At 35.3% G+C, this 13,119-nt stretch overlaps 1 protein-coding gene across 1 annotated transcript; it reads right to left on the bottom strand.

Moving 5' to 3' along the window:
- Nucleotides 1–5,278: 5,278 nt before the first annotated feature.
- LOC117332837 lies at nt 5,279–12,874 on the bottom strand. Its single transcript, XM_033891888.1, has 9 exons — nt 12,662–12,874; nt 10,274–10,608; nt 9,672–9,965; nt 9,217–9,289; nt 8,650–8,690; nt 8,289–8,444; nt 7,959–8,150; nt 6,753–7,052; nt 5,279–5,298 (listed from the first exon to the last, which is right to left on the bottom strand). The coding sequence occupies exons 2-9, from the start codon at nt 10,587–10,589 to the stop codon at nt 5,279–5,281; spliced, it is 1,392 nt and encodes a 463-aa protein (XP_033747779.1). The 5' UTR covers nt 10,590–10,608; nt 12,662–12,874.
- Nucleotides 12,875–13,119: the final 245 nt, after the last annotated feature.

Raw genomic sequence — 13,119 nt, 5'->3', positions numbered from 1 at the left:
ATGTCATTGTATCAATGTTGTAGGTCATTGTATCAATGTTGTATGTCATTGTATCAATGTTTTAGGTCATTTTATCAATGTTGTATGTCATTGTATCAATGTTGTAGGTCATTGTATTGTATCAATGTTGTCTATCATTGTATCAATATTGTATGACGTTGTATTGTATCAATATTGTATGTCATTTTATCAATGTTGTTTGTCATTGTATTGCATCAATGTTGTATGTCATTGTATGTTTTTTTAACATTTTTTAACAATCGCGACTTTGATGTTGTTTCTGAATATACATAAATGAGTACATTGAGTCTATCGTAACAGTTACCCTATCATATATACATCTGTAAGATTTACCACTTATTTTTCAGAATCCAGCGAAACGTACTCTGCTATCTTACTAAGCGTTGAAGTGCGTATATTTCAATATATTTACATTCTGTGTTGCATTTGCCTATATGTCGTAAGTAAACCAAATTGTATTCATGAGACTGTATACATGTACTACAATTTACAGTGAGAGTAGGGATACAGCCCCAGGTGTTGCTGGTCAAAACAATGATTCCCAGTTACATTCGGCCAGGAGAGATTTCGAATGCTAGCATTTATCTACATAAACCACCACAAAAAAGCAACGCAAGTTATGAGAGTAAAATTTAATAATAGAACAAATGAAGTCGACCGACTCGACACAAAATTATTATAAGCTCTATACCTAATCTAAAGGAAGTAATCAAATTGTCACTGTCGTCACACAGGGGCTCGTTGTCGAATTGTCAGAAATACTAGACACGACAACATTTAAAGTCCAGCATTTTTGTTTAAATCTTGCGAAAATCGGCAGTATCGGCATGGTTTCTGGTTGTGTATGAATACTGAACTATAAGACAGTTGGGCTTGGATAGCACGCGCGATGGAGGCGGTGGAGAAAGGGTCCCATAGTGGAAAACAATGGCGAAGACTTGTTTAAAGTGACAATGTTATTATGGAAGCTGCTTTAAGGTACATTGTACGTGTGCGCGATCGCGAGACGCGGCCAGGAGGATACGTGGTGACGAACTGGGTACGAGTGCCACACACGTAATGTTGACTTGATTTATCTATGTGAACTTTTGTTGTTGAGCAGATTGTATGTCATCTATTATGTCCATTGTTGTAACACATGTTTTATTTGTATAAATTTGTTGAAACCTACTGAAGCCTCTGTTGTTCCCGACTCGGTGAAAGCAAAGCTACCACAGAAAAGATCCCGTAAAACATAAATATAATTTGTCACATTTCTAATGTCTGAGAATTTGGGGGCTCGTCCCGGATGATTTTATTGTTTTGAACAAATTTCGACTGGGTAAAACGCCGAGTCGTGTGTGTAGCAGAGGCTTGTAGTTCCGTGTGTACACGTAGGGGCAGACGTGCATAAAACACATGCTATTGAGAGAAACTCCTAAGGTATTATGCAGGGTGACCGTAATACATATGTGGTCAGTATAGTGTAGACAAATATTGTAGAGTAGAACCCAGGTATACTAGGTGTATCAGAATAGGTTGAGTCTTATGTTTATAGTTGCTGTTATTCCATACATTTGTGAAGGAATAGGTCGGGCACTATTGTTAAATATAGACTGTTATTCTACACAATACATTAGTTTGGTCGTTTCAACAATATCTACATTATCCTGTCAGGAAAATACTATTCGCATATTGTTCTAGGATCTATTGCAGAGGTCGAACAATATATTTGAGGATTTTGAGATATCAGATAGATTTGTGATTTTTTGTGCCACTGTTGGTTAAAACAGAGTGTGTTGAGTTGGCCGCAGTCACAAAGTGTTATTTTTTTTCTGAGAAAAAATAGTAAGGTACTATTTTAGAATTTTGTCTCTTTAACTATACATCGAGAAATAGTTTGAGACTATTCGAGGAAATAACAGTGTGTAGTTAAGATTATTTGACAGGGATCACATTGTTATTTAATTGTACTAGAAGAGTACACCAGATATAGCTACTACTGGATAAGTACACCAGATATAGCTACTAGTGTTTTTAAGTAAAACAGACATTGTAATATTTTAGGTTACTTAACAGTATAGCACCATTGATTTTTTTTTTGTCCATTCTTATGCGACATAAGCAACTGGAAATATAATCATGGATTATGAAAAGTGGTTATATTATGGGGAAAGATTAGGCTTTAAAGACGAGCAGTTGCAAAAATTTGTAGCGGCAAAGGAACAAGAGTACCTAGCGAGAGAAGAGAGAGCTCGTGAAAGATCTGAAGCGAGGGATGAGGCTGCACGACAGTTTGAGATGGAGAAACTTAAGATGCAGACCGAGGTGGAGATGGCCAAACTTCAGGCAGAGCAAGTCAGAAATGAATTAGCCAGAACTAATACTGAAGACTCCAGGTCTAAGTCACTAAAGCCTAGATTCCCAAAGTTTGATGAGCAGAAAGATGACATAGATGCTTTTGTAAAAAGGTTGGAAAAGTTTGCTACATCACAAGGTTGACCAGAAGAAAATTGGGCAGTAAGTCTCAGTCCTTTACTCACAGGAAAAGGTCTACAGGTATACTCGAGCATGCCACCCCCACTGATAGATAACTATGGTGAATTAAGGAAAGTATTACTTAGGCGTTACGAACTCACAGAGGAGGGATTTCGGCTGAAATTCAGAGTAAGTAAACCAGAGAAAGGAGAAACAGCTTTCCAGTTTATAGCCCGACTCAACAGATACTTGGAGAGATGGACAGATATGGCAGAGATTGAGGAGAGCTATGAAGGGTTGAAGGATTTACTAGTCAGAGAACAGTTTATTGAAACATGTTCAGCAGAGATGGCTGTGTTTCTGAGGGAAAGACTTCCAAAGGATGTTAAGGAAATGACACGCTTGGCCGAGCAGTATATGGAAGCCCATGGTGGAGGTATTACAAAGAATATAAAGACCCCACATGACAACAAGGCTAGACCAAACCATGTCAGGACTCCTTATTATGACAATCAGAAACCAGCTGATGACAGTATGAAGGCTAGTGCTAAGTAAACCAGACGATGCTTCATTTGTAATGGAGAAGGCCACATTGCACGAGATCATCTATCAGATGGGAAGATCAATACAGCAGATAGTGGGAAACAGAAACGTTATGGTAACGATAGTAAGAAGGCAGCACTATGTAAAGCAGTGGATAGGAAGTTGATGAAGGATAAGAAGGTTATTGACGGCGTGATCTATTAGGGCTGCGCTATATCCTCTATTGAGAAGATGGGATAGAGGATATGGCGCAGCCCTAATAGATCGTGAAATTGATAGGGTGAAAGACTTGGACAGGGCGAGTACACTGGAATACAAAGACAGGCCGAAAACTGGAAGAGTACCTTGTGTGGTAACCTTTCATCCGGGCATGCCCGCATTGTCAACAATCTTCCAGAAACACTGGCATATCGTGTTGTCGTCCAGCAACACGATAACACATGTTATCTCTTCGATATACTTTCACGTGCGGGGGAATTCAAAATATCTCTACCGTTGGTCGCATAGCGTTCTAGTGATGAACATGATGCAGTCACGCTAACTATCCGCCTTCGGCCCACGTTTGCCGAAGGGTTCATTGTGGTTTCTCTTATTACTAAAACATTATTCTTATTGTATTTTATTGTATTTCCAGTACTTCTTATATATATTATGTGATTGTATTTGTAATTTTCTGTGTTTTGATAAAGGGGCGGATTGCCTCGAAAATTTAACAAACCTTATTGTTTACACTGTTTGAATTACTTCTTTGCCCCATATAATCATTACAAGGAATTCGTATCTTCCATACATTTATGTGAGGATCCAGCGTTATCTGGATTATACTGTTCATATTACTTCTTTGACCCTTATATATATATATCAAGTAGTAATAACGACAGTACAGACAAGTAAATTGTCAAATTTTCGAGGCAATCTGCCCCTTTATCAAGACACAGGTAAATTACATACGATCACATATAGACATAGAACATGGAACAGTTACACAAATATAATGCTATATATATATATATATGAGTTCCTTGTATGAACTCTACTTCTGGTGAAACAGTTGTATTGATAATATCACACAGAGGCTGCCATCTTTTATAAAGCCATATGATTCACTGTGGTGGAAGTAAATTCTGTGCAGTGTTGAAGGAGCATCTTGACTAAAAACTTTTTCCCACAGTCGGTCCAGAAATGTTTGTCGTAAATGTTCCATTGAGATACCTGTTGCTCTTTATGCGGAAACACTAGCGACTTATTTTGGTACTTGTTCTCATGGTGTGGACTGTTTGAACGGAAGCACACCGGCAAAATGGTTCCAATGTTTATCTTTTTTCATGCCGGAGTAAATGAGCTCGAGAATATGATTTAATACATACATTTCATCTGTGTTTCATTTTGATCGATGTTTATCCTTCCATCTGTGCCGCAAAAAGTGATTTACCAAGAGCATTTTTTGTGGTAACTGAACCAACTAATAAACCATTTTCTTTTGTGTCGTTTTATTTTTTAAATTTCCTTTTTATCTTTCTTGTTTACAGTTAAATGATAAACCTGGAATGAATGAAACATTAGCACAAAAAAATTTGGCCTATAATAGTTCTGATGTAATTGAATCAGCTGTACAATTCTAGGGGAATGTTATAGCTAAACGTAAAAGAAGGTAGCCCCTTTTCCTACCTTACAGGGGAACTCGATCCTTTGATCTGATCCTCTTGGATGCTCTTGAGGAGAGCGTATTATATAGGGATATATGAACGTTTGTCTGTCTTGTTGTTTTCGGCTGATTGGATTACCGTTGATCATGATAAGAAGGGACCTTTCTAAACATTACGTGACGCTATTCATAAGTGTTTAAATACAATAAGTTTTTGCCCACTTGATAATTCCTTTTAAACTGTTGTACGGGGGATATAAATACCTATAATCACTGTCAAACTGCCTTGTCACCAAACTCTGAACACCACCATAAACTGTCTGCCAGCATATCTGACCCGCCACCACAAACTGCTTCCGCCATATCTTGACCTGACCTGTCATGACCGTGATCATGACCCCTTGACCTATGACCCTTGACCTAACTCAATAAACTGCCACCATACATAACCCTTGTCGCTGATAACGAAACCGTAATTATAACTCAAATAATTTAAAACATAACACCATCCATGTGATTTCATTATGCTGCATAAAATATTGATGGTATTCACATAACTCACCCAGTGGACACAAAACGTTCGGAGAACGTCCGGAAAACGTCCTATTCAGGTCACAACGTCCGGGACTTTCCTACAACGTTGTGAGAACGTTTCATGTCAAACGTTAGTACAACGTTAGCTTGTGACGTTGTAACAACGTTGTCACAAGGTTTTAATGCAAACTTTGTATATGTGTTGTTAATTTTAAACGGGTTGCAAGTTTACACAAATGCCAAAGACATACCGAACGAAAACATAAAATTTCATGATAAATTTAATTATCTAATTGGCTCGAAATTTTATTTGTCAATAATGAATCTGTTTAGATTATTTTAAAAGCAACCTACGTCGCTTATAATGTGCCCTAATAACATATATCGATCATTGATCCTTTCCTGGTCCTATTTTGCTGTTAGACCTCCTTTTATACCAATAAATGTGATCAAACTCGAACTTCCGAGGTTACGATAACAAATCGGTGTTACCTCCCTTTATGTTGCAATATATATCCGCCAGGGGGCAATACAAACATTCACATTCGTTTCAAAAACATTTTTTTAAACGACTTAATTTCAGTTTAAACTGCATGAAAATATCATGTTTTGGTTGAAACTGTTGCGATTTTTTTTCGGGAAAAGAAATAGACAGAGAGAAGAAAAAAGGGTATTAATATTTGCGCGGTAATTTTAACTTCCGGTTCTTTGTTCTGCAAACACACGTGGGCCCAACACACACACATTTCAATCGGACTGTTGACTTGCTGTACTGGATTATGTATTTGCTTTCAAAATAACGTATGGAATCAGCTTTCTTCCCGAATACAGATAAGTAATTCAAGGTAAGTTCTATATGATTCGTATTTTCTATTATACGGAGTTTGATTTTGACTTGTGTTTATTTACAAATAGATCGCGGGCATGTTATAATTTATCTTCACGTACGTACGTACAACGGATGTACGTTTTTGGTATCACCGGGCATAAGTTTAGTTTCACGCATATTTGTTAACCGAACACATACGTTATGATATATTGCCAAAAAGTTTACGGTATATCAATAATTATTGTTTTGGTTGTTTTTCTATTTACAGATTTAATGGAGATAACTGGATGCACCGAGGTAATCGGAGACATCAGATAGGAGTGATGGGAGGAGTGCAAGCACATGGACACATGGAAATAAAGACATTAAAATACTGTATAAAACAACTTGAGTTTTTGTTGTACATAGGCAGCAATAGTAGAAAATAAAATAATACGACGTTGTGACAACGTCTATACAACGTAAATAAAACGTTGCCACATCGTAACACAGTAACGTTGTGGGAACGTTGTTTGAAAACGTTCCCCAAATTTTCATTTGCAACCTTACTATAACCTAAATGCAACGTTGCATCCTGACGTAACTGCAACGTTCTCCAGACGTTGTGTGCCCACTGGGCATATTTGTCTCTAAATACATTTGTGGTAATCCTTAGATAAAAAGGCAGATCATATGATGAAGAGATGAATTTTTGTTCACCATTTGAAATAAGATAATATTTACCTGATTGTAGAGACAGGACCGTCATGTTACTCAAACCTGTTCCGTTACAGTTGGTAGCTGTACACAGGTACTGTCCGTGATCGCTGATGGTTGTTTTACGGATAATTAATGTTGGAGAAAGAATTGAGCCTCCAAAGTACTGTTTGTTGTCAAATGCTATTGGAATGTCTTCATCGTCTTCTTTTTTAAACCACTGAATTGATGTAACTTCTGATGAGCTGATGACGTACGTTTGGATGATTGCCGTTTTCCCGACGGGAACAGTGAACTGGCTATGACTGATGTTTACATATGGAGAACCTAATAAAGGACATATCCATTAAATATATATTTAAAGTAAGGTGAAACATATCATCATACACTGCCATTCACACGATTTTGATTTGTTGAAACATTGTAAGTGTATCAGAAACTTTAAATGTTCAATTTCTTGGAGGCAGATTATCATAATAATCAACAAATACATTACACTCTAAGAACTATCTCTTCAAAAAATATGTTTTTCTGTGAAAATACATGTAGATGTCAATTTAACAAAAATTCTAAAAATAACATTATATAGGTAAAATGTTGCATTTTAAGGATGTGCAGACCATCAATAACCGGATCAACTATTTGAAGACTTAAAAGGCAAAACCAAAGGAAGTTAGCAGACAAAAATATAATACATGTACATACTATTTGAATGACATCTTTTGAATTTCATAACATTTTCATTGTGTATACAGATAGAAAATTACTGTTTATATAAACACGATGTAAATGTAACCTGGACCAGTTCATGAATCTGATGATAATAATATGGCTTCTGGTATTAAACAACAATTTTCCCTCATTAAAACTGTGTCTTCGCAATAGATAATAAGAATACGTGTACCATGCACTGTATTGAAGAAATGATATTTGAAACAAAAAATGTACATGCACAGCTGTAAAATTGCAATTAACCAATGGGAAATGCTGTATTCACTTACTAGCTTTAACTGCATGTTGTGTTGTTATCTGTAAATTATCTTGTTCTAACACTGTGTGTGATTCGTCCATTAAGTGTATGGGATTCGATTGTAAGGATACACATGTCATGTTTGGTAATGAGACACACATTTGAAACGTTAAAAGTGCTGTAAACGGTGATTTACCAGTAGGAAAATATGTCAGAAAATGTATTGGATACTCAGCTTTCACAAGCTATACATATGTACTTACCATCCTCTGGTGTAGTTTCTGGTGTTATCTCGAAACTGTCCTTGACTATTTGTAACACTGTCTGTGATTCGTCAGTTAGCTGTATGGTGCCACCTTCCAATAGATAATGTTTAAACTCTTCAGCGAGATGTAGAGAAGATGGTTCTGATGCACTCCTAGCAGCAGTGATATCTAAACATACTTGGATGCATTCTGAAAAAAAATGTTGCCACGTAAACATATAGGTGATGAAAACACCAAAATATGAAATCAACTTATGCCTGGTTCTTTTCTTTTCGTTTTTAATTCCGTTCATATGCATGTTCTAATTAAGCGTGCATTAATACATACTTTTTTTCAATTTAGCTTTCCGCAAACGTTCTGACTGACGTGTTACTCTTGTAAATGTGTCAGAAATGTCCGTTTCTGACGCTTGTCTTGTAATGTCAATGTCAGTGTTCACATTGAAAAACATCCGGCTACCTTGGTCGGTTTGGCAAACAGTGGCTTCAAACAAACAATTTAATACATTACCAAATATATAAAATTTCAAATAAAGCAATACAACTTGCTTTCAATGAAAGAATTCAAATGTTGAGCATATAACGACCAGATTAACAGATTGACTATATCAGAATGTAGGTACTATATTTTTGTCTGTGTGTATACATTTTATTATATCTGAAATGATCACCGTTAACACATAGCGTACCTCTTTTACCGCCAGCAGGCTGTGACTGATCTTCTGTTTCACTGAAATGAAAAATGCATTGTACTCATCAAATATATATTAAACTTGATGTCACATAACGGAAATTGCAAACAGAGATGGAAGGAAGAACTGAATATTTACTCCTGTTTTAAAACATTTAAAAAAATTATAGTTTAAGCTATAATTCTTTTCTGAAATAAAAACAAAATTTGATTTCTTCATTCAAACATGAATCATAGATAAACTCGAATTTAATATATGATTTATACTCGTCAATTCGAATTTAATGTATAATTTATCCCCGTCAATTCTTACATAAATAAATTCTAATTTAAAATAGCATCCCCCGTCAATTCTTACATCAATAAACTCGAATTTAATTTGGCTGTAAGTACAATTAAAATAAAAAGAACGATATCAAATATGTCATCTTTTATTGTATGATATTACGTTTTTCGCTACAAATGTATACTATCTAATTCTTGATACTGTATACTCCATTCTTTAATTACGATGTTTTTAGATAATCTTTATTGATTTGCCTATATCACTGAAAAAAAATGTTACCTCCTGTCAATGGGATCATCGCTTTGCCTCGTCATGTTGGTTGTAGTTTTGCGTATTTTTGATTTCTTAGCCACTGCAGGGAAAAATATTAAAAAAAATGTCAAATGATTATCAAACGAAACACTCTTTGTTCGCACTTTTTATGCATAATGTGACCGGAACAACAAAAAGAAATAAATGAAATAATTATTAATTTAATTTATCTGTGTAATATCAGAAATTAACAATTTGACAAAAACTGAATGAGAAAGAATTCATGTTTTCAGGTAGACACGAAAGGAAAGAGAACATAGTCTAGAAATAATTCTCAGTTTGTGATGATAATATATAAACAATGCATTTGTCGCAAAATCGGCATATACATAATCTTTTATGACCGAATTCAGTACTTAATAACTTGTCCGTAAATAAAAGATTATACTTATAATGTGCGTGTGTGTGTATTTGATACTTACACACTTTCAGATGGACGATATCACCAGCCACTTCTTTTCCACGGGTTTCTGCCATGCATTGGTAGTTGCCTTCATCCATTGGTTTGTTCGGGTATCTTATCACAAGTGTAGGCGTTTTCTCACCATAAAAGTACTTCCGATTGTCACTAAGAACTTTTTGCCATGATTGTGTACTTTTGTCCTTTCTCCATTCGATGTTTTCTGGTACAGGATGTACTGTACAGGTTAAGAAAGAAGCTTCGGATCCTTCCTTCGTAGTATATACGGGCCTATCCATGGAAATAACTATTTCTTCTGCAGTAAAAGAGTCATGCATATTGTTGATACAATTTTATCATTTGTTTACTAACTATTGAAACATTTTTGAAATTTTCAAACCTTCTAGAATATTTTCTATGTTTTAGCTGTTGGACATGCAGGACTAACTGAATTGTATCACCACTAAATGCCAAATTAATGCAAAAAAGAAAAGAACATGGTAAGATCAACACATTATTTATAAATACACCAATTAAGTGTATTACAATAAGTTTTAAATTATAAAATATACACACACAACCATGTAAACCTCATCAAACCAAATAAAGTAAAATGCTACCAACCTTTATCTTCCTTTAGTTTGAGTATTGTGTTCCGTTCTTTTGTATATCTGTTGACGATTAAACACAGTGACGGTTTTATTCGCTTCAGTTTTGGTATTAATTTTTCATAATTTCCATAAGAAATAAATATTTTGTCCATCAGGCAAATAAACAGCTGTTGTACTGTTTCTATTTTTTCCTTATCAGCCGGAGTAAGTGTATCGTCCCCCAGAAGATGTTTGAGTCTATCCAGCTCCGGACCTGTCATATTGTCACTCAACTCCAAAACCATGTCGTTATGGATACTAATAACCTCGGTAGGCATGTTTGTAGCCATGCTGGAGGTGGCTTATACTCTGAAAACAAACAAAATATTTTGTCTTTTATTGTTCTTACCTGGTATATTGTATATTACCTTATCTATTCGCTATTCTGTCGACAGGAAATAGTTGGCTTAATACCGCTGTTTGTGTACCTACATTTGTAAGTTATATAATATAGTTGCGAGTACAAAGTCATAGAGCAATATAATGAATTTCAAAAATCTTGACATATATTTACAATGTTTATCTTAGGTTGAAAACTGTGCATTAATATCAGTTCAGGAATTTTGAAAAAAATATATATCGAATGAACTATATTGATCAAAGTGCCAGATCCGTCATGTTTCTATATTATCCACACCGTTATATTTTTGTATTGCTATCGGAATATCCGTAGAGTTAAATCCCGACAACATCAAAGGAGATGAAGACACAACCAATCACAAATATTCCACATCATTTAAGCATAAAAAATCTGTGTTCCCAGTCAGTTTAGAAATATGAATAAAAAACGCGTATTCGACGGATGAAGGCCATTCTTATTATCCCATGAAGTGGCTTTCCAAAGCCGCAATGAAAACGCATCTCGACTAGAGTATATATAAGTTAGGTCATCTTGTCAACTAACTCATTGAAAAACTTAGTTCAGATAAAGTAGGTAATTTATTTTTCTATAATCTATTTATCTTAAACAGATATTCAATTACATAAAAACATGACGCAAACAATGAAATAACAAACAAATACTTCGTGGAATGAGAACGTGTGTTTCTGTGACGATGCGGCGCATGATTACCTAGCATTATTCTGTCCATCATATCGGCTAACATATCAATAACTCGAGTCACTGTCAATAACAGAAAATTATGCTGATTATATGTAAATCAGCACGTGCCATATCTAGATTGTTCTGAAGGAAGGTTTATGTGGCAAGAATACTATTGAGTTTACTAATTATACAGCAATAAACCATTTTGAAAGTTTGAAAAAATATCTTGGACAATATAGGCGATTCATGGGATATGTCCAGAAGCCAATATTGTTATGACCTCATGAAGGTTTAAAAAGTATTTATGATGAGAACGCAGTATCTGTTGTAGGACTCTACTTCAGTAAATCTTATAAGCTTATATTGTCATATCCATCTGTCACGATTAGTAATTACAATTTGATGTAGTTGTATTGTAAATTTTGCAAACAAGCATTCTGAGAGTATTGTTAAAGCAATATATGACCCCTACTGCCCCTGCTTAAAATATAAGTGACCCCTGACCTTGACCCAAAAAATCTTGAAACATTGAAGTTACATCATACCTTCAATCACCAACATATCTCGAAGCATGACTGAAAGAAGTGTGGAAACCTGAGTTGACGGACGAACGGACGGACGGACGGACGGGGAGGAAACCTATACTCCATTCGGACTCATCGGTAGGGGACTAATAAACACTCAGATTAAATCAAACTATCTGAAACACGTTTGATATCAGGTTGAATTTAACGAACGCTTTGAATCTGAGGTCTAAAAAGGCTCCGAATAATAATAACATTGTGGCGGATCTTTCACAAGTAGTAAACAAAGTTTTTTTTCTACAATCATGTAAATAGGAACTTGCCTTCAATGCATGCTGATATTTCTTGACATTCTACCGACATAGACCGCGTGTGCACGCTAGCTACCGCGAGTGCTTTCAGGGAAGTGTCTTTAGCCGTGTCATCTGAACACAAAGTTTAGCCAAGTCTCCTTTTCATTTGTATACAAAAATTAAAAATTATTAAATATGGGAATGGGGCTAACCAGAATTGCCAGGATAAAACATATCATATAAAGGAAATGTGTATCCTGGAGACTGGTTTATTGCATCAATCAGTTTTAACGGGGATTTTAATAATGATTATCTAATTCCTAAGTTCTCAACAATGAATATAGTGAAAGGTTTGAAGTTGTGTGCAAGTGTGATATTGTTATTTGCATGCATATCACGTTTGTGTTCATACTCAGATCGATCCATAGTCTATAACCCAAAACGGAACTTACCAGATATATATAGTGATCGACACTGCAGAGTAAATGTAAATATCTTACCTTATAGGAGGTGTTTTATATCTACTACCAAAGCCTGCTGGAAAATGCTGTCATCTCTTCACGAATACAATTCACTTCACATGTTGATTCATCATGAAATCTCCAGTCATCATTTACACGGTGTGGAATCCTTTAGAAAATTCAACTACGTGTTCCTCATGTTGAAAGGTAAAGGCATCGTTTGGTAATGTCATGCATCTGCAATAACGAAGTATGTTATTATAGCATAACACCAAATTATCGTAGCATGTCTCCAAATTATCATAACATGTCTCCACATTATCATAACATGTCTCCACATTATCATAACATGTCTCCAAATTATCATAACATGTCTCCAAATTATCATAACATGTCTCATAATTATTCTTACATGTGTCGCAATTACTCTAACATGTCTCTTAATTAGTATAACATGTCTCCAAATTAACTTAACATGTCTCAAAATCATAATAATA

Source organism: Pecten maximus, chromosome 8 (genome assembly GCF_902652985.1).
Source record: "Pecten maximus chromosome 8, xPecMax1.1, whole genome shotgun sequence".
NCBI classification, from domain to species: domain Eukaryota; kingdom Metazoa; phylum Mollusca; class Bivalvia; order Pectinida; family Pectinidae; genus Pecten; species Pecten maximus.
Note: the sequence above shows the minus strand (reverse complement) of the source record. Positions and strands in the feature narration are given on the sequence as shown.